Genomic DNA, 22,901 nt, shown 5'->3' on the forward strand with positions numbered 1-22,901 from the left:
TTAGAAGAACCTGAATATAACTCAGTGTAAAGAGAGGTGAAAAGTTGAATAATCTCTTCATCGGTATTATATAATCTGTTATTATAAGATAAAGATGTAATATTTGGATTTCTGAAGTTAACTTTAATAATTCTCGCTAACAATTTAGATGGAACCTGGGCCCACTCTGAATATGAAGCAAGTAGCTTTTGTTCAGCTAAGGAGAGGTTATTTTGGTGAAGCAGAATTAAATCTTTCTGACAATCAAAAAATTGTTTTTCTAAAGTAGCATCATAGTTCAGACTAAGATGATTTTCCAACGAAGAAATTCTTGATTTTAAGAATTCCTCTTTCTTAAAGTATTGTTTTTTGAAAAAAGCAGCTTTACTAATAAATAAACCTCTTAATCTTGCTTTACATGCAGCCCATTGTATGTCGTAAGGAATGTCTGATGATTCAAGACTATTCACCATTTCATTTAGGATTTCTGAAGCTTGTTTGCAAATATCTTCATTTGAAACAGGCACAGAGATTCCTGGATTTTGTAAATACAAGCTCCCTGGACCAGATTATCAAAACACCAACTAGGGGCGCAACTGCACTGGATCTGGTCTTCACTAATATGGGAAAGTGCTGCACACCCCCTAGTGTAACGTCTTCTCTGATAAGGTCAGACCACAAAATGGTCGTCTTTGAAGTGAAAAATAAAACCTGGAACCCCAGCTAACCCTGGAAGATTCAGGAAATATTCTAAGGCTATATAGCAATAACTTGGCAAAATTTCAAGCCTCATAAACTATGAGTGCAATGCTACTTACACAGAACTGTTAACAGAAACCCTGTACTAGTGTGCTAATAGCTGCATAGAGGCAGCTGTACCCACCAGGAAGAAGTACAGAACTAACTCCAAAAACAAGCCACCCTATTGGAATCACTGCATTAATAGGCTGTATAATAGGAGTAAGAAAATCGTGGCAAAAAGTAGGAGGTAGAGCACCCAGCAGGATAAAAGCACTCACATCAAACTAAACAAACATTTCAGAAGACAAAATCTACCAAAGCCAAATTTGAGGTAAATTTGTCCTCCCAGTCCATGGACAACCACAAATAATTCTTTAACTGTGTCTGCAACCTCAAAGCCAATACACAGTTGTGTGGACAGCTTATTGTTACTAGATCTACCTATACTGAACCAGATGGTAAACCCGACCCAATTTGATATTATCAAGGGCAGGACATGTCTACTCAACCTGGTGGACTTCTTTGAGAAGGTCACAAAAGTAGTAGAAGATGGCAGAATGGTTCATACTGCCTACCATGACATGGCCAAGGCATTTGACACAATACTCCATTTGGGCATTGTTAACAACCTCAAGACGTTAGGTATGAACCCTTATGTCACCCAGTGGATAAGTAGCTGACTCGCAGACAAGACCCAGGAAGTTAGAACTGGAGAGTCCACCTCTACAAAGAGGCCAGTCAAAAGTGGAGTCTCTTAGGGATCAATCCTGGGACTTCTCATTTTTAGCATTTACTTCTCCAAAGTCAAGGCTAATATCAGTGGCCTCTGGCTGACTAAATTTGCAGATAATTGCAAATTAAGAGCTGTCATTGAATATCCCATCAACACAAATATTCTCCAGTAAGGGCTAAGACTGACAGATAACTGGTGTCAGAGCCATGGACTAAAACTAAATGACAAGAAATGCATAATAGTACCCTTCAGGAAGTTATCTGTTTGTATTAATTGTCATATTGACAACATGCCCCTTAGTTGACCCCAGTAGTCAGGGACTTGGGGGGACACACAGACAGTAATCTAGCCTTTGACCATCACTTGTTTACAGTAGTGAGGAAATTATTCTATGTTGTGCAACATTTATAAACAAAAGTATGGCATTTAGGTCCAAGGAAGTCTTTGTTCCACTCTATTCACTGTTCATCAGACCTATCATTGAGTACAATGCTGCCTTTGGTATATACCTAAGCAGGCACATCCAACAATTAGAACGTCCACAGAGTTTCTTCACTAAAAGAATACAAGGCGTAAGTAACATGTCCTGAGCAGACTGCCTCAAAGACCTATCCTGGTATTCAGTGTCGTACAGGATATTCTGTGACTAGCGTACAAGGCATTGACAGACCCCACTTTAATGGACCTCCGGCATATCTGCAAAACACAAAGCACAATAATTACCCATTCTAAAGAGTTAAACCTTTCCTATGATATAAATAGGACCTGCTGGAGAGAAAGGTATGTATCCCAGAGACTACCCCCACTCTGGAACAAGCTCCACATTAACGTAAAGCAGAGTTCGTCCCTAAACCACTTCAAACTATCAGCTGGCCAAATGCTGTACCCCTACACTGTTGCTAAGTTATGGAATGATCTTCCTCCTTCACTCGGATCAACTAGTAAGTCTGATTCTTTTAAGAAATCCCTAATATTACACTTAGTCTCTAATTGGCTATGCTGTTGTATCCCATAGATAAATCCCAGCACCTAATATCCCTCTGTCTCAATTTCTCTAAACTTTCCCACTCTTTCTCAGTATCTTCTTACAGTTGCTCTCTCATGCCTCTGCAGCCTAATACACTCTATTCACTCCCTCTACACCCTGAACTCATCACCACGTTGCTTTGAACCCTATACACTCACATGTATATACTATTTTCTTGTTCAACTCTCATACACTTCTAAGTTACTACATTCTTCTGTTTCCACTCATGCTCTCACTTTCAAAATGCTTCTGCTTTGTATGGACTATTAATATGTCATATCTGCTATTTTATCTATGCCTATCAATTGTATGTAGTAATGTGTTTATTAATTGTATGTTGTAATGGGTCCATTTTTTAATTATGTATCAACAATGTTTTTATTAGTTAAATGTATGTAATAATGTGGAGCTTTTCTCCCCGGGCCTCCACTGAAAATGGGCTCCTCTAGGCCCAGTGGACTTTCCAGGTCAACAAATGCAATAAATAAATAAGTGCAACTATGACATTGGGAAGAAAAACTGCAAATTCATCCTTGGTTTGGCACCTATGTCTCTAATGGACACAGCCTGTAAATGGTTAATTTCGCAGACCCCTGCTTGTAAATGTGTCATCTCCCAAGTCCCTGCTTAGACTTATCAAGGATATGAGAACTTGTCAGAGATTTGGGATGCATGGCTAGGCTTAAAAAGGCCCTTGTGTTTGTTAGCCTAGTAAACACCTATGGACCTATTGTTTCTTTGTAATTACCAATTTAGAGCACTATTATCTTCTCTACCTTTTACATGTTTCTTTTTATACAGTATGAAATTGTAATGCCCAGCAATGAAAGCTGCATTGTTTAATAAAAATTTGTTTAAAAAAGGTTTTGTTTAAAATCCTTTTCCTTCTTAGTGTAATGTAGTTATGATCCTGTATCCGCTGTTCCCTCGTTCATGAATTGCATACTTTTCTCAGTGGGGTAATTTGTACACCTACTCCACACATGGAGCATAAAAACTGCACATTGGAATAGAACCATTTATGGGACATGCTTATTGTTAAGCCCCGTTTTATGAATCGCTGTGAGCTTTGGTTTTTAATATGTACCAGCCCTAACTAAAAAAAGGTTCAGTCTTAGTCTCTTTCTGCATTCTGTAGCCTTGAAAACAGGCCACATGAAAACTTATCTGGTTGTATCTAAATGTCTAAGAATACACTGTTTGAGAAAGTAACACAAAATTGGGGGAACTACTACTTAAATATGAATTAGTGCATGTGTGTTTGGGGAGGGAGGTCACCTGTACATTTTGCAACACCTTCCAGTGCTATAGAACAGGTTGTCCCTTACAACCATATGAAATTAGTCATTAACCTTTCTTAGAAATAATCCCAAAAATGACAACAACATGGTGTTACAGCATTCAAGGTTCCTGAAAATCAGTAGGTCATAATTTTAAAAATGTAACCTATGCAATTATATAACACTGATTTATTTAATTTATTTTTGTAAGAAGACATAGGCTAAGATGGTTTTAAATTCACTTTGCATTGTTTCAAAGAACAAATAATCACTTTTCTTATTACTGTTTCAGATATGCTTTTGAATCTGTTACTACTGTTTTGTAAGATCTGTTTTAATTTTCACTGTGTGTAATTAATAATTTTTTTTATTACAGAGCTTTAACACTGTCGTCACCAGAGGTCCGTTTTCATATAGACAGTGAGACTCATGATCCAATTGACCTGCAGACCAAAGAGCTAAAGTACGTTATTTTTTTGCAGATGGTCTTTTCTGAAGTATAAGGTTTCTTTAATATTAACCTTAAGTAACTTTTTAGGCCATTCTAGTTCTCAGCAGTTGTTTTTATCCAAAATATTCATTACTTTGATCATATAATTTAATACATACACTATTTAAAGGAGCTGCATTTCTTTGAAGAGCTGCTTATATTGTATGGATAGCTTATAACAGTGAAGTACTGGTACTTGTTTTCTTTGAGGTATTCATTTTGTGCTGTTGTCTGAAAGATGTAGCGAGTCTTACAGAAAAAGTTACAGTATGACTTCAGACATTCATCTTATTGATCACAGGTACATTAGCTTTTGCTATATGAGTTTTATCCTGCATAGGATATGAAGATGCCTAGCTTCCAGACTTTCAGGCCACCTTCCACACACCCAAACTGTCATTCATCTCAGGCTGAGCTGGCTAAAAAGACAGGTGTGGGTGCCAAGCCCTTCAAAGCTGACTCTGCTGCGGCCATTAGTTGTACCTTGGACTACCCCAGTTCTGCCTGGTATAACACCTACAGCCAATATAGAGCGGGGGTTAGCTATGTCCTCTGCAGCTGTTGGGGTCCTGTCAGTGGGTAAGGGAGAGAAGGCAGTCTTCTTGGTCCTGGAATAAGCAGCAGAGAGGCTTTCCTGTTTTCTCAGAATGTTGTACCAATCCTAGGGGAAGCTATTGCAGCTATTAATTACAGTGAAACCCCATTTTTCCTGTCAAAAAGAAACAGAGAACTAAACATTTATCTACTCCCCCCTGACATTTCCTTAGATAAGAGTAGTTTACTGGATATAGCTCATTGTTTAATTCAGGCTGTTCATCCTTCTTAAGTAGTTTCTGGTAAAAGAAAGAGGGAAACTTCTCTTCCTTAAGAGATTAAAGATTCTGAATCTAGACAGGATGATGGAGGAACAGATGCAGGGTTTTCTCCTCAGATTTCTGATTCAGACTCAGTGGAGAGATCAATTTCCTGAATCTCCCTGTGGGGGGCTTCTCTTTCTCTGAGACTATTTCCAGAATGTGCCAGTGTTTTCATTGGAGAACACTGAGGTTTCTCAGTCCCTCAAACAAATACTGTGAGTTTTTACAGAAGGAATTTCCAGAACCTTCAAAGCTCCTCACTCTTCTAAGTTTTCATACAGTTTCCAAACCTGACCTTAGCAACTACGTCTTTATTTAATCCTACTGCTGCTAAACATTTAGATGTTCTTCATCTCACATTGCTGCAGTCTTTACTTATGGGTAGTCCGCTGTCCTTGGTCGGCCCGAATACCAAAGTATTAGGCTGACGTCGGTCATGGGCGCACAGCCCTGACATCAGAGCGTCAGGGTATAAAAGCGCATGACCGACGTCATATCCTCAGTCTTTTTTGCCGCATGGTCCGATGCAGAAGCAGCGTTGCAAGTGCCGTTCGGCTTTCTGAAATTTTTCGTTTTCGGAGTTTCAGACATACCAAGTTGGGCTAAGTACCCCGTTGGGGAGCATTTTTGTTTTTTTCTTGCCTCAGTTGTTTACCGGATGTCAGAAAAAGTGAATAATTGTATTTCTTGTGGGAAGCAGATACCGCATAGGGATTACCACTGCTTTGTATCCCTTGCTTGGGACGAGCACGACGTAGTTGGGTGTCGGTTTTGTGCTAGGTTTAATAAGCGCACTATTAAGAGAAGGCTAGATTGCGCTAGGTTAGTTTTTGGCAAACGGTGTAATTATAATATGCCGTCGGATCCTCCGACGCCTGCTTCGACGAAGAAGCGTAAAGACAAATCTGTAAAGCCTAGACAGGATGATTCGTCCATTTCGGACGCCAGTCCTTTAGAGACTGCAGTGGAACAGGTGGATCTGGCTGAAGTTTCTGTTGAGTCTCAGGGGGAAACCTTGATTTTACAGGATGTGGCATCACAGGAGTCAGGTCAGGCTGAAGGGGCCTCTCAGGTTACTATTCTCCCTTCTTTGCCTAAGGGGGTTAGGCCTTCTGCTACTGTTTCTAGGGCTCTTTCTAAGGGCAGGACTGTTTTGCCTTCTTCTGGAGTTAGTTCTGGTTCTTCAGGGTCTGTACCTAAGAAGCATATGCTTAAAATGGGAAAAGACTTGATTTCTTTAATTAGAGGTTCCATGCGGCCTCCTGATAAGAGGCCCAGGGTAGAGCCAGAGTTGGAAATTTTGGAGCAGGCCTCAGATGATTCTGAGTCTTCTGCTGAGGATATTCAAGATTTTCCTCCTTATTCGGATTCCTATGCAGAGGATTCTACTCCTTCTGCTTCCCCTCCAGAGGATTTTTCATTTTCAGAAACCTTACACTCTATGAGGGAACATTTTAAGTGGGAAGGACAGGATTACTCAGATTCCAGAAAGAGGCTTAGAGAGTTCTTGTTTCTACCACAGCACAGACCCTTGGCTATTCCTCCTGTTTTGGATGTTGTTCAGGATGTTTTTTCGGAGGCCTCATTTAATCCAGATTCTATGCCTCCTGCACCAGTTAAACCGGACAGGTATTATAGGGTACCTGAGGCTCATAAATACCTATATAAGAGTCCTAGGGTGGACCCAGAAACTATTAGTCAGGGGCCTAAGGGTGTTAGGGCTTCTGTTGTAAAGAATGCGGTTCCTCTAGATAAGGAAGCTAGAGCTTTGGACAGATGGGGTAAGAAGGTGTACACCTCTTCTACTTTGGCAATGAGGGCTTTAAATTGCCCGTTTCATATGTTGAAATATCAGAATTTCCTCCTTTCTCAGCTAAAATCTAAAGTGGATGCTTTGGCGGAGGGCATAGAGTGTAAAGAATTGCAAGATTTGGTGCATGTTTCTGAACAGGTGGGGAAACATTCTTTGCAGTGTGGCTTTGATGCTTTGCAGGCTTCTTCTAGAGTGGCTGCCACTGGTTCAGTTCTTCGTAGGCATGCCTGGCTTAAGGATCAGAATTTATCTGAACATGTTAAGTCTAGAATTCTGGATGCACCTTTACAGTCCGAAGTGTTGTTTGGTCCTCCTGTGGAGTCTGTTTTGAAGAAAATGGAGGACAAGGCTAAGTCTATGCAGACTGTTAAAGATTTTTTGCAGGTTCAACCTCCTAAGTTTAGTAGAAATTGGCCTGCTAAGGGGTGGGCGTACCCTTCTTCTGATTCCCAGTCTAGGGGTAGATCTAGGCGTGGTAGGGGCAGAGCTCAGAGTACCTTTAGGCCTAGAACCTGGAGTTCGCCTGCTCAATCTGCTGGTGAGGGTAGGGGCCAGTCCTTTCGTAAACAGGCCCAATGACCTGCATTTTCAGCTGCCAGATTCTTCTTGCCTGGCAGCTCCTTTGGGAGGAAAGCTAGCTCTCTTCAAGCAAAATTGGTTTTTAGTCACCCAAGACAAATGGGTGTTGGACATTATAAACAAAGGTTACAAGTTTTATTTCCATACATTGCCTCCTTTCAAAGGTATGCCAGACATTCCTCCTCAGCAAAGGATGGAGGCTCACAAACAGATTTCATTACTTCTTCACATGGGAGCCATACAGCCAGTACCTCCTTCAGAAGTGGGTCTAGGGTTTTATTCCCGCCTGTTTCTAGTACCAAAGAAAGGGAACACGTGGAGACCGATTTTGGATTTATCTCTCCTCAAGCACTTATTTGGACATTCCAAAGTTCAAAATGTTGACATTACAACAGCTTTTGCCTCTGCTGGGAAAAGGTCACTGGATGGTAACTCTGGATCTAAAAGAGGCTTATCTTCATGTTCCTATCAGGCCCAGTTGCAGGAAGTACCTGCGTTTTCGAGCTGGAAGTTTACATTATCAGTTCTCTGCATTGCCCTTTGGCTTATCTACTGCGCCCAGAGTGTTCACAAAGGTTCTGGCTCCAGTGATAGCCTTTTTCAGGATGGAAGGAATACAAATTTATCCTTATTTGGACGATTGCCTGATTATTGCACAAGACAAGGACAAGCTTCTTCAGCATCTACGGTATGTGATGGTAGTGTTAAGATGCCTAGGGTATTCTGTGAACGAAACAAAGTCCAGTCTAGTACCTAGTTCTGGGTGTGAGACTGAATACAGCTTCCCAGATGGCCTTTTTGACCCCGGACAAACAGAAAAGTCTTTCACTTTATTTCCATCAAATGTCTCTACAGTCCAGGCTGACTGCAAGGACAGTCCTTCAAGCCTTGGGGTTCATGGCATCTTGTATTCTGGTGCTTCCCAATGCCAAATTGCATATGAGGAAGCTTCAATGGTATCTCAAAAATCTATGGACACAACACTGCCAGGATCTAGACACTGTCATTCAAATGATACCTTGCATTCAGAAGGAATTTTTGTGGTGGGCTCAGGAATGTCACCTAAACAAGGGACTCTCTGTGACCCGACCAGAGGCGAGTCAGATTCTAACGACGGATGCCTTGGACAAGGCTTGGCGAGCACACCTCAATGGGAAATGGGTGCAAGACACGTGGCCTGCCAGACTTCAACATTTGCATATCAACTTGAAGGAGATGTTAGCAGTACAATTTGCATTAATGGCTTTCAAGGATTTACTTCACCCAGGGCAGGTGTTGATTCTAACAGACAACACAACTGTCATGTGGTACATCAACAAGCAAGGGGGAACTCATTCGTACCCTCTTTGCAGACAAGCGATGATTTTGTGGGAGACAGCTCTCAGTTACAACCTCAATCTTCAGGCAAGATTTCTACCAGGAGCACAGAACTCCTTAGCAGATGTATTCAGCAGACAAATAGTGGATCCTCACGAGTGGAAATTGGATCCTCAGGTATTTCAAAAGTTGACCGTGTCATGGGGAACTCCAGACATAGATCTGTTCGCTTCTCCACTATATTACCAGTTGCCAAAGTTTTGCACAAAAGGGTTTCATCCCACAGCTTGGAAGGTGGACGCTCTGTCATTCAGTTGGGACAATCTTCATGTATATGCCTTTCCACCTCTACCTCTTCTGCCCAAGGTTCTCTTGAAGGCCAGACAAGACAAGCCATCCATGATCCTGATAGCACCGGATTGGCCTCGACAACACTGGTACCCACTACTGAGGAGTTTGGTCCGAGAGCCTCCATGGCCTCTGCCTTTGATTCCACACCTTTTGTCTCAGGAGGGCAATCACTTTCTCAATGTCAGAATTCAGTCTCTGCATCTAACAGCCTGGCATATTCTGTTTTAGATTCTGGAGGTTCTCAGCTTCCACAACAAGTTTTGAATGTTATTTTGGAGGCCAGGAGGCCTAGTACGAGGAAAGTTTATGCTGATAAATGGAGGAGATTTTCTATTTGGAGCAAAGGGAAGGACTTTGATGTTTCCAAGCCTAATTTGAGTGCTTCCTTACAATATCTTACTGAGTTATTAGACAAAGGTTTGTCCTTCTCCTCCATAAAGGTTCATGCGGCAGCCATTTGACTAATTATGACTGTGACCCTCCTTTATTCTCTCATCCTTTGTTTAAGCAGTTTCTCAGAGGGAAAGGACATAAGACCCCACGTAGAGCTCCTACTCCTGCTTGGGATCTCAATTTTGTGTTGGAAAAGCTTACTCTACAACCTTTTGAGCCTGCAGCTACGGCCGAGTTAAAGTATTTGTCATGGAAAACTGCTTTTGTTGGCCATTACTTCTGCAAGAAGGGTTTCTGAATTACAGGCCCTTATGGCAGTGGAGCCTTTCTTGATTTTTCATAAGGATAGGGTATCTTTGCGTACTAATCCTTCCTTTATGCCTAAAGTGGTTTCTAGTGTGGCCTTAAACCAAACTATTCATTTGCCTACTTTTTATGCAAATCCTCAAAATAAAGGGAGAAGATTTTGCATACTTTGGATATTCACAGGCAGTTGCGTTATTATTTGAGCAGAACCGAGGAGTTCAGACAGTCTCAGCAGTTGTTTGTTTCTTTTGCTTTGGGTTCACAGGGTAAACCTGTTTCAAAACAAACTATTTCTAAATGGATTGGGTTTTGTATTTCTTTTGTTATTCCCATCATGGTAAGGAGATTCCGACTGGGATCAGACCTCATTCCACTAGAGCTACTGCAACTTCTACTGCCTTTCTAAGGGGGGTAGCTACAAAGGATATTTTGGAAGCAGCCACTTGGAGTTCAGTACATACTTTTTCTAAACATTACCACCTTCCTCTTTATTCTAAGTCTAGGGCTGGATTTGCCACTGCAATTTTACAGGGCATTTTAGCAGCCCCTAATGCTTTATGATTTTTCCAACCTCCCTTTCCCGTTGCTTTGGGATTCTACCCATAAGTAAGGACTGCAGCAATGTGAGATGAAGAACATAGTACAGTTTTGTACCTACCATAAATGTAGATGTTTGAAGATCCACATTGCTGCAGTCCAATTTTCCCTCCCTCCTTCCCATCTGTAGCTTAGCATGGTTATATGGTTTGGGTGATGGCTGTAGTTGGGCATATCTTTTGGGAAGTTCCTCTGTTTTTTGGCTGTGGCCTTTCCTTTAGGGCCTTCTGACATCTGGGGCAAGAAAAGACTGAGGATATGACGTTGGTCATGCGCTTTTATACCCTGACGCTCTGATGTCAGGGCTGTGCGCCCATGACCGACGTCAGCCTAATACTTTGGTATTCGGGCCGACCGAGGACAGCGGACTACCCATAAGTAAGGACTGCAGCAATGTGGATCTTCGAACATCTACATTTATGGTAGGTACAAAACTGTACTTTAATTTCAGTCCTACTTTTTCTGATAAGGATAGGAAGATTATCCTGAGTGAAATTGTATACTTCTGCAACTCTGATTTTCAAGATTTTGAATTGTGTTCATTTGTTTGTTTGTTCTAATTGTGAAAGTATGAGGAATGTTTTGTCTGCATTTTCTTCTTGTGCGGAAAAATTTGCTTTAAATAAGTTAGATATTACTATTGTACAAACCATGATTCATTGCTCACAGTGTGTGTATGATTCAATTTATACTTCTTCCAGGACTATGGCTATTGGTACTGTTTTTTAGGAGGTTTGCCTAGCTGCAATCTCATAACCACCCAAATGATGATAAACATGAGATGTTAACTTTTCCTTTGGAAAGAGGTATAGTTTTTGGCTTTTCTGCTGCAAGGGCGATCAAAAAACTGTGATGAAAGGGGTAAGTTAAGAGAATCTCCAAGATTTTACAGCCCTCCTTTACCAAATTTTCTAGGGCATTCTTTAACCCCCTCATCCAATTTTGGCAAAAAGCAAAACAATCTCCACAAAATGTAGATAGACATTAAAAAATAAATGGCGATGGAGTTCCAAAAAGAATCCAAGAACTTCTCAAAACCAAGGACAATCCATCAAGTTAGAATGACTGTTTAAGGAGCCTTGTTCCCTCCTCCCACACTAACAGCCCTCTTTCACCTCCAGAAAGTTTGAATATTCACTTTTCCCTTTGTCAGTAGATAATTTCAGATAAATGGGCTCTGAATAGCATTCCTCCAGGCTACAGATGGCAGTGGGAGGAAATTCCTACTTCCCAGGAGGTAATCCCTCATCCACCAGGCCAAGCACTCTTATTTCCATGCGTCTTTCATCACCTGATGACACCGGATGTGATAGAACTAGTTCCTCCTTCCTAGTTGGGGAAGGTTTTTTCTTTAATGATGTTTTTACCGCCAAAGAAAGAAAGAAAATGCCTGAAGACCAGTTCCGGATCTTTCGTTCCTAAATCTGTTTGTTATAGGGCCCAACTTCAAAATGAGGTCACTTTACAACCTATTATCTCTTCTTCCTCATTCAAGTTTCCTGATAACCCTAGATTTAAAAAATGCTTATCAGATACATATTCATCCAGGTTTCAAGTGTTTTTTAAGGTTTTGTGTGTTTGGATCACATTATCAGTTCTCTGCTCTAGCTCTACTTATAGCTCAGTTCAAGCTATAGAGTATCCATGCTTTCCATATTTAGACTTGCCTATCTTTGCAGAGTATTTTTCAAAGTTTCAGGAATCTCTCACTTGGGTGAGAAATCTCTTACACAAGCTGAGATTCCAAGAAAATATTCAGAAGTTGTTTTTTTTTTGTTTAACTCCTTCACATAGAAATCTGTTCCTGGGGTGTCAGCTCAACATCTCAGTTCAGAGAGATTTTCTTCTCCAGGAAAAAAATAGATCTTTATTTCTGTTTCAAAGCTTGTCCACTCAAACTTCGGTCACTGCAAGGGAATACCTTGAGATTTTGGGTGTCATGGAATCTGTGATCATTATGATACCCTCAGCAAGAGTCTACATGAGAAAGCTACAGTGATTTCTGAAGTTTCTTTGATCTCAGCACCAACATTCTTTGTCTTTTTACATCCCATTGAGAAGGTTTGTAAGAAGAGAAGTTCCTTGGTGTAGACAGCAAATATCGTTAAATCTGGATCTCCCCTTCTCTCACCTTGTTCTAAAGCAGTCCACCACAGATGCCTCAGACTTTGCTTTTGGAAAAGTTTCAAGAGGAAGAAAAATGGGAGGTGTGTGGGACACTAAAGACAGATGCAAGCTCATAAATATTAAACAGATGCTTGTCCTGGTCCGAGTAACTCAACTCTGACACATCTTTGGTCCCTGGGATCTCTTCAGGTTGTTCCAGACATTACCACAGTCATGTGGTATGTTAGCAGCCAAGGGGGGAAACAGATTGTACCCCCTTTGTGGGCTTGCCATGTTAGCTTGGGATATAGCTTCACAGCACTCTACAGGCATCCTACTTTCCATCAGAGCAAAACTGTATGGCAGGCTGAGCAGGGCAAGGGCAGGTACTCCAGAGTAGAATCTAGATCAGGGGATCTTCCAAGATTTGGCCCAACTTTGAGGGATTTTTCAGGTAGACCCATTTGCCTCCTGTCTTAACAATCAGCTGGCAGGAATCTGCTCCAGGACTCCATTCAGGAAGACCTGGAGGACAGATTCCTTTTCTTTTCCTTGGACTAGAGTGTTTCTGTATGCTTTTACTCCCCTTTCACTGATATCCAGCGTACTTCTGAAGATTTGGAAGAAATCACCAAGATCATTGTGGTAACTCAATTCTGGCACAGACATCTGTGGTTCTTTCTTCTTTTTATAGGTTCATAGGTAGGTACTAGGCTATCGGCCCTGGGGCCTGTAGAAGCCCAGCCAAAAAGGTACCCTGGCTTTTGCCACCCAAGAAAATAATTTTCCTGTGCCACTGTCGAGCAGAGCCACAGAGATGATCCCCGGGGTGAATTTCCTATTTCCCATCTTCATCAAGATTTTTCTTGAAGAGTGCTAATGAGGAGCTCTGTTTGATATAGATAGTTAGTTTATTCCAGAGTATGGGAAGTCCCTGGGACAGGAATCTATCCCTCCGGCATGTTCTGTTTATTGTGGTGACAAGATTTAGGTCCCTAGAGCATGTAGCTTGGAAGGATTGGGATTTCTTTAAGTGGACCATGTCCAACAGCCCTGAGTTTGACATAGATTTGTATGTTAGGCAGAGATCACCTCTGAGTAGGCGATATGCGATGGAGTAAAGCTAGAGTTTTTTGAGACTGTGTCTGCCTAGTGCATCTGTTTGAGGCTGGTAATTCTCTTTGTGAGGTATTTCTGCAGCCTTTCCAGTTGTTGTAGATGTCTTATGAGGTACATAAAAAAAGGGGCGTTGTACTCTATAATGGGTCTAATGAGTAGAGGGGAACAATGACGTCTTATTTTCTGGATGAGAAACCTTTTGTGATGAGGTGCGCCACGTAGGATTTCCTGACTCCTGTGGCGATGTGATTATCAAAGGAGAGACTACTGTCTACCTCTATCCCAAGGTCTCTTATCACACTTTCGGTGTTAAGTATACTACCGCCTATGTTGTAGTTCATGGGTACAGAGTTTTAACCAAAAGGGATGACAGTGCACTTTTTGGCATTGAGCTTGAGGCCATGGCTTTGATGCCAGGCATCTGTCTCAGTGAGGCCCTTTTGTAGGATGTCCACATCGTTAGGAGTTTTGATTATGGCTCCTAGTTTGCAGTCATCTGCGAACTTCATTAGCCAAAGACCTTCTGTGTTAGCCTGTACTTCAGAGAAGTAGATACCAAACAAGAGAGGACCCAGGACTGAACCCTTTGGTACTCCACTTGTCACTGGTCTGAAGTCAGATTTGGAGTCTGCTACTTTCAGTGTGGGTTCTGTCCGTGAGCCATTTGGCAACCCATCTTGTGACATAGGGATTTATACCTAGTTTAGTGAGTTTATCTATAATTCCAGAGTGGGGGATGGTGTCGAAAGCCTTGGCAAGATCTAGATAGGCTGTGTGAACCACCTTACCCTTGTCTACGGCTTTGGTGACTGCTTCAAAGAAATCTATCCGGTTTAGAAGACATGATCTGCCTTTTACAAACCCGAACTGGGTAGGGTCCAGAGTTTGGATATTACCAAATATTTTAGACAAGGTTCAAATGACAAATTCACCACTGTAACAGGAACAGGCAAGCAAAAACTGAGGGTAATTGCTACTCAGTGCTAGAAGTCTAAATCTCAAAATGCACTCCCTCGAGGCACTCCTTAAAATGGAGAACATCAATATCTGTGCAGTGACTGAGACTTGGTTCAAGGCTCCAGGGAGCACCGCTGCATTACCAGGCTATAACTCATACCACACTTTTCGGCCATCTAACCTGGACCGGAACACCAAAGGCGGAGATGTGTCCATATTCATTAAGGATATCCACACCTCCAGGCTAGTTGCTCAGCACAATGCATCCAAGGTTATCCAAGTGCAAGTAACTCTGGGCAAAACTGCAATCCAAACTGTAGTTTGCTACAGATCCACCACTATGCCCCAGAATTCCCACTCCTCTTTTCTTGATATACTGGAAAATATTAGGGTTCAACCAAACACCCTAATAATGGGCGATTTCGACTGCCCCACCATTAACTGGGAAAACTACTCATGTACCAACTCCTTCGCTCAACGCTTTCTGGAATTCATAAATTCCAATGCCCTAGATCAACTTATCCAAACCCCCACCAGCGGCAACAATATCCTAGACCTGGTCATTACCAACATGAGTGACCGGTGTTCCACACCTGAAAGTCAACTCCTCGTTGGTCAGATCCGACCATAAGCTAATCACCCTAGATATCCACACCCCGCCCCCACCCCCTATTAAGGAAACCATGGTAAATTTCTCCAAAGCCAACTTCATGCTTCTTAAGACAGAAGTGGCGAACATCATGATACCCATGGAGATGGACAATACAGTTACAACTGCTGAATCCTACACAAATGCACTCTATAAGCATTTACATGAGTGCACGGATCATGCTATCCTCCAAAAAAGGAAGCCAATCTGGTGGTCCCCTGCCATAAACAAACTCTACGACAGAAGGAAGAAATTGTTGCAAAAGAGAGTAAACTCCCATGAGTGGAGGAGCTCCCTGGTCAGCCTCAGTAAGAAGCTGAGATCCCTTATAAGATCCTCCAAAGCTAGCTATGAAAACAAAATCGCCACCGATTCTGAGGATAACCACAAAGCATTCTATAGCTATGTCAAGAATCTCAATGGCAACACCCAGATCTGCTCTGAGTTACAGCACAACGGCATGAAAATTACAGAACCAACTGATATTGCCAACATCCTGACAGATAGGTTCAGGGCTAACTTTACCCCCGTCTCACCCCCTAAAAAGCCCATATCTATACAGGAAGAATGCAGAGTCCCTGTAATCACAACTATGCAGGTAAAAGCTGCACTCTCTAAAGCCAAAAACACAGCATCCATGGGACAGGACAACATACCAGGCTGCATTTTACATAAACTTCAGAATGAACTGGCTCCCCCCCCTAAGCACCATGTTCAATCATAGCCTCACGTCAGGCTTTGTGGCCACTGAATGGCACACAGCAACAGTTATCCCACTCCACAAAGGGGGAGCCACCACTGATCTCTGGAACTATCGCCCTATTAGCCTGATGAGCCTGGTCTGTAAGGCCATGGAAGGTATCATCATGGAACTCATAAACAAAGACATTGGTAACCTCCAAACTCTGGACCCACCCAGTTCGGGTTTATGAAAGGCAGATTATGCCTCCTGAACCTGATCGACTACTTTGAGGCAGTCACCAAAACCGTAGAAGAGGGTAAGGTGGCTCACACATCCTATCTTGACCTCGCCAAGGCTTTCAACACCATCCCCCATTCTGGAATTATAGCTAAACTCGCTAATCTAGGTATAAATCCCTACATCATAAGATGGGTTGCCAACTGGCTCACTGACAGAACCCACACTGTAAAAGTTGCAAACTTTAAATTTGACTTCAAACCAGTGACAAGTGGAGTACCACAGGGTTCAGTCCTAGGACCTCTCCTGTTTGATATCTACTTCTCTGAAGTACAGGCTGACACAGAAGGCCTTTGTTTAATGAAGTTTGCAGATGACAGCAAACTAGGAGCCATAGTCGAGTCCCCAAATGATGTGGACTTCCTACAGAAGGGCCTCACTGAGACAGATGCCTGGTGTCAGAGCCATGGCCTCAAGCTCAATTCCAAAAAGTGCATTGTCATCCCCTTTGGTAAAAATTTTGTACCCATGAACTACCACATAGGTGTCAGTCTACTTAACGCTGAATGTATGATGAGACCTTGGGACCCAGGTGGACAGTAGTCTCTCCTTTGATAATCACATTGCCACAGTAGTCAGAAATCCTTCTACGTGGCACACCTCATCATAAAAGGGTTCTCATCCAGGAAAAAAGAGGTCATTGTTCCCCTCTACTCGACAGTCATTAGACCCCGTTATAGAGTACAACACCCCTTTTGGAATGTACCTCACAAGACATCTGCAGGAACTGGAAAAGCCACAAAAGTACCTCACAAAGAGGATTACTGGCCTCAAGCAGAATGCCCTACACTTACTGTCTCAAAAAACTCCAGCTTTACTCCGTAGCATATCGCCTACTCCTTGGTTATCTCTGCCTAACATATAAAGCTATGTCAAACCCAGAGCTGTTGGATATGCTACACCTAAAGAAATCCCAATCCCTCCGAGCTACACGCTCTAGGGACCTAAACCTTGTCACCACAATAAACAGGACATGCTGGAGGAATAGATTCCTGTCCCAGAGACTTCCCATACTCTGGAACAAGCTACCCATGTATGTCAAGCAACGTTCCTCATTAACACTCTTTAAGAAAAATCTTGATGAGTGCATGGGAAATAGGAAGTACACCCTGGGGATCAGTTCTGTGGCTCTGCTCGACAGGGGCACAGGAAAATAACTTTCTTGGGTGGCGTAAGCCAGGGAACCTTGTTGGCTAGGCGTACTTAGGCCCTTGGGCTGATAGCCTAGTACTTACCTATGAAAATATACCACAGTAATGTGGTACATAACTAAACAGGGAGAAATGCATTAATGCCCCCTATGTAGACTAGCTGTAGAACTGTGACTGGTTGCCCAGCAACTCAGTGTCATACCCGCAGCATTTTACATCCGTTGTCAGCATAATCTGCTGGCAGACTTCTTAATCAGAATTTTCCTGGACTCCAACAAATGGATGATTAAAAGAGAAATTTTTCTAGACCTCATGCACTGCTGGGAATTATCAGAGGTAGATCTTTCTGTCTCAACAGAAAATTAAAAGCTGAGCAAATTCTGCTTGAGAGCCCAGCAGAAGAGGTTGTTGAGAGCAGCTGCCTTCTCCTTCAAGTGGTCAGACCATTTTTGTATGCCTTTCCACCAAAGACTTTCATTCCCAGGATACTTTTAAAGGTGGGGGCAGACAGGCCCAAAATGATAATTGAGTCCTTCTGGCCTAGGCCGCATTTGATGATCTTCGAGTTTCACTGTTGCAGTCATCACATTTGGGTTATCCCTGCCAGGGTTGCCCTCGTCCAGCCCGAATACCAGAGAGTTAGTATTTCTGTTTCAGTTGCTGTCGCTTGAGGACTGACGTCATGTTGTCAGTAGTATAAAGGAAGGCAGCCGACGCCATTACACCAGTCTTTCTTGCCATGGGGCCCAAAGCAGAAGCAGTTCGCACGAGTGCCGGTTGGCCGCTACCTGAGTTTCGTCTACCGAATTGAAGTTGGTCTTCTAAAGCTAAGTACCCCATTGGGGATCCTTTTTTCTTGCACTAACCGATGTCAGAAAAAGTTAATAATTGTCTCCCTGGTGGAAAACAAATACCACACCGAGACTTCCACTCTTACTCTCTCACTTGTTTAGGCTCAAACCACGATGTACCTCGTTGTCGCTTCTGTGCTTTGTTCAATGCCAGAACTATCCATCGTCGGGCCCTTATTGTAGCCAGATATTTTCACTTACAGTCCTCGAATTCAGATATGGCTTCGGTAAGCCATCTGACATCAGATCTTCCTAAAAAATGTAAAGATAAAGACAGAGACAGACCGTACAGGTCCAAACCTACCAACGACGCTTCTGTTAAGCTGGTTGCCAGTTCTCCGGTCCTCAGTGAGGTGCTTTCACAGCCCCTGATTGCCCACTTCTGTTGATTCACAGGCCTCTGCCAAGACCCTTTCAGAGTCTGGTATGCCACAAAACTCTTCTTCGACTAAGGATCCTGTGCTCATCTCAACCTTGGATGGGTCTGGAGCCGCTGAGCAGGCACCGGCTTCCAAGGAAGTCCTTCGCACTACCGAATCTCGGCACAAACCGTCTTCTTTCACAACTACTGTTCTTTCTAAAACTACCGAGTTTCTTAGGCCCAGGGTATGAACCACACCCATGGAACAGACGACCCACTCTCAGGCGCCTGTTACCTTGCCTCAGTCTCAAATGCCTAAAATGGTGAAAGACCTTATCATGCTGATCAGAGGAAGCCAAGCCACCCCCTCCAAAAGGAAAAGAGATCTGTCCCCTTTAGTTTTGTCTGAACAAGAGTCAGATGAATCTGATGTATCTGAATATGAAGACTTGCAACCCCTCTCCACTTATGAGGATTCTGATGCAGAGGACTCCATTCCTTCAGCCTCTTTCCCAGAGGATTTTTCCTTTGGGGAAACCCTGCATACCTTATGGGAGCATTTCCAGTGGGAGAGTCAGGACTACCCTCAGTCTAAAAAGAGACTCAGTGAATTCCTGGATCTTCCACAACACAGACCTTTGGCCATCCCCCCAGTCCTGGATGTTGTGGAGGATGTTTTCCTCGAATCCAGCTTGACTCCTGATGCCCTTTCTCCTGCTCCCAGAAAAACAGACAGGTACTATAGAGTCCCTGACTCCCACAAGTATCTTTTTAAAACTCCTACAGCTGACCCTGAGGTTATTTCTCAAGGCCCAAAAGGAATTAAAGCAATCTCTAAGAATCGCACCCCCACCCCCCACCCCCCTCAGACGGATTCCCGAGCATTGGACAGATGGGGTAAGAAAGTATACACCTCAGCTACTCTTGCTATCAGGGCACTAAATTGTCAGTTCCATATGCTGAAATTTCAGCAACATACCTTGGAATGCCTTAAACAAAAAATGTCTTCCTTTCCTGCTTGGGCAGAATCTAAAGATTTAGAAGAGTTGATGCATTCTATAGGTCAAGTTACTAAACACACCTTGCCCTGTGGTTTTGACACCCTAGAAGCTTCTTGCAGGGCAGCAGTCACTGGATCTGTCATTAGAAGGCATGCATGGCTCAAAGATCAGCCACTGCCAGATCAAGTCAAATCTAAATTGTTGGATGCTCCCTTGCACAAAGATAACTTATGTGGCACAAATGCAGAAGAGGTCTTAAAAAAGATGGAAGAAAAAGCAAAATCTATGCAAACAGTTAAGGATTTCTTGCAGGTCCAGCCCCCTAGGTTCAGCAGGCATTGCCCCTCCAAATAGTTGTCCTTTCCTGCTCCCAGTAAACCGGCCCAGCCTAGGCCCCATGGAAGCAGAGCCCCCAGACAGCAGCCCCAGGGAATGCAGAGATCTAAGCAGTGGACTACCTCCACTTCAAAACCAGGGAGTTCTAAGCCACTCCCTTATGGTCAAAACTCACAATGACTCATCCCCCCCCCCTCCCTCTGCCCACCTTCACTTTCCCCTAGGAGAAAAACTCTCCTTTCACTCAAGCACCTTGGCCACGATTACCAAGGACCACTGGGTTCTGAACATTGTGTCTCAGGGATACAAACTTAAACCCCAAAAGGGTTCCCAGATCTACCACCAAATCAGTGGGCAGAGGCTCAAAAGCAAATCCTTTCCCTGCTCTCTGTGAGGGCAGTAGAGCACATTTCTGCAGAACATATAGGTCAAGGTTTCTACTCCAGACTTTTTCTGGTGCCCAGAAAAGAAGGCACCTAGCGCCCATCCTCAGTCTATCCATTTTCAACAACTTCCTGGTGTTCTCAAAATTCAAAATGCTCACCCTCCAGCAGCTGCTACCCATTCTCTCCAAGGACGCTTGGCAAGCCACCTTAGATCTAAAAGAGGCCTACCTCCACATTCCAAATCATGCAGGAAATATATCCACTTCAGGAGAGGATCTCAACACTTTCAGTTCTTTGCACTTCCCTTTGGGTTATCTACTGCTCCTAGAGTTTTCACAAAATGTCTTGCTCCGGCCATTGCCTTTTGCAGACAAAGAAATATTCAGATTTACCCATACTTAGATGACTGCCTCATTCAGGCAGACAGCCAAGAGAAGCTGCTCAAGCACCTGGCCTTTGTAAAGACTCTACTAACCTCCCTAGGGTACACAATCAACGAAAAGAAATCCAAACAGGTGCCCACTAAAAGGATAATCTCCCTGTGAGCAAGTTTGGTCACAGCTTCCCAGATGCCATACCTTACTCCAGAGAAACAAATTTTCCTGACAGCCTACTTCTCTCAGCTAGCCACCAGGCCCCAGCTAACTGCAAGGAAGATCCTGCAAGCTCTCAGGTTCATGGCATCTTGCATATCACTCATTCCATATACCAGACTGCATATGAGGAAACTTCAGTGGTATCTAAAGAGTCTTTGGTGCCAACACTCTGAAGACCTGGAAACTCTTCTACCTATAATTCCTTGCCTCAGCAAAGATTTTCTTTGGTGGACAACAGTATGCTTCCACAACAGGGGAATGCCTTTTTCCCCACCCCCTGCCACCCAGACCATCACCACACATCAGTCTACACTTGGGGTGCACACCTGGAAGGCAGGTGTATACAAGGCCAATGGAGCCCACAGCAAATCCCTCTGCACATCACTCAAAAAGAGATGATGGCTGTGTAGCATGCTTTGATAGCTTTCGAGCCCCTTCTCTTTCCAGGGGCTCTGCTGATCAAAACAGACAACACCACTGTGATGTGGTACATCAACAAGCAGGGAGGTACTCACTCCTACCCTCTATGCAGGCTGGCCTTGAACCTTTGGCACACAGCCTCTGCCATGCAGCTACACCTGTTAACACAATTCCTACTGGGCTCTCTCAACTCTCTGGCAGACCAATTAAGCAGAAATCTTCTGGACCCACATGAGTGGCAACTCAACAGAAGTACCTTCACCCTAATAACTCAGAAATGGGGAACCCCGAAGGTCGACCTCTTTGCCTCCCACACCAACCATCAGCTCAGCAAATTCTGCACCAGGGAGCATCACTGTATGGCTTGGAAAGTATGGCTTGGAAAGTGGATGCCCTGTCTTTCCCCTGGGTCAATCTATCGGTCTATGCCTTTCCTCCCCTACCTCTCATCCCAAGGGTACTGCTCAAAATAAGGGAGGAAAAGCCAAGGACCATTCTTATAGCTCTAGATTGGCCCCACCAGCATTGGTACCCCTTGCTGCGCAGCTTGTCCTCGCTACCCCCATGACATCTTCCACAGATTCCAAACCTCTTGACCCAGAGGGAAGAGGAGTTTTTGCATCCCCAATTGCAGACACTCAAGTTTGGCAGCTTGGCTTTTTCCCTAACCCCGAACCAATCTGCCAACCTCAGTAAACAGGTTTTGGATGTTATCCGTGAGGCCAGACGTCCTAGCACCAGAAAGTGTTGTGCTGATAAATGGAAAAGGTTCTGCACCTGGATCCAGGCAAAGGGAGCCGATACGGCACATAGCTTCCTCCCTCTCATCCTGGATTACTTAGCTGACGTACTACACAGTGGTCTCTCTTTCTCTTCTATAAAAATTCATGCCTCTTCTATTTCTCCTCATTTTCCCACTAAGCAGCCTCCTTTTTTCACTCCCTTTGATCAAACAATTCCTAAGAGGGACTAGCAACTTGAGGTCACCCAGAAGGGCACCAGCATCAGCTTGGGACCTTAATTTTGTATTGGAAAAGCTTACCCTGCCCCCTTTCCAACTAGCTTCTTCTGCAGAGCTAAAATTTATCTCCTGAAAGACAGCATTCCTTCTGGTCATCACTTTACCCAGGAGAAGTCTCTGAGCTGCAACTACTCATTGCTGTGGAACCCTTCATCATCTTTCATGCAGACAGGGTATCCCTCAGAACTAACCCATTCTTCATGCCCAAGGTGGTGTCCAGTGTGGGTGTTAACCACTCCATTCATTTGCCCACCTTTTTTCCTAATCCCCAGAACAAAGGGGAAAGGATTCTTCACTCTCCAGATGTGCACAGACAGCCCAGATTCTATCTAGACAGGACTAAATCCTTCAGAAAGTCTGATCAATTCCTGGTTAGCTTTGCTACAGCGGCAGAAGGCAAAGCCATCTCTAAACAAACTATTTCCAAATGGATAGCACACTGCATCCATTTCTGCTACAAACAGCATAGAAAGCCTCCCCCCAAGGGGGTCAGGACACAGTCCAC

General features: G+C 43.4%; 1 protein-coding gene across 1 annotated transcript in view; it reads left to right on the top strand.

The window, feature by feature from the left end:
- DIS3 (DIS3 homolog, exosome endoribonuclease and 3'-5' exoribonuclease) overlaps positions 1-22,901 on the top strand; it is a 1,475,941-nt gene that overhangs the window by 952,093 nt on the left and 500,947 nt on the right. The window contains exon 14 of the mRNA XM_044072053.1: positions 4,137-4,223. Within this exon, the coding sequence (XP_043927988.1) occupies positions 4,137-4,223 (87 nt within the window). The remainder of the gene's footprint in view (positions 1-4,136; positions 4,224-22,901) is intronic.

This window comes from Protopterus annectens, chromosome 5.part0, assembly GCF_019279795.1.
Source record: "Protopterus annectens isolate FY-2018-M chromosome 5.part0, PAN1.0, whole genome shotgun sequence".
NCBI lineage: Eukaryota > Metazoa > Chordata > Ceratodontiformes > Protopteridae > Protopterus > Protopterus annectens.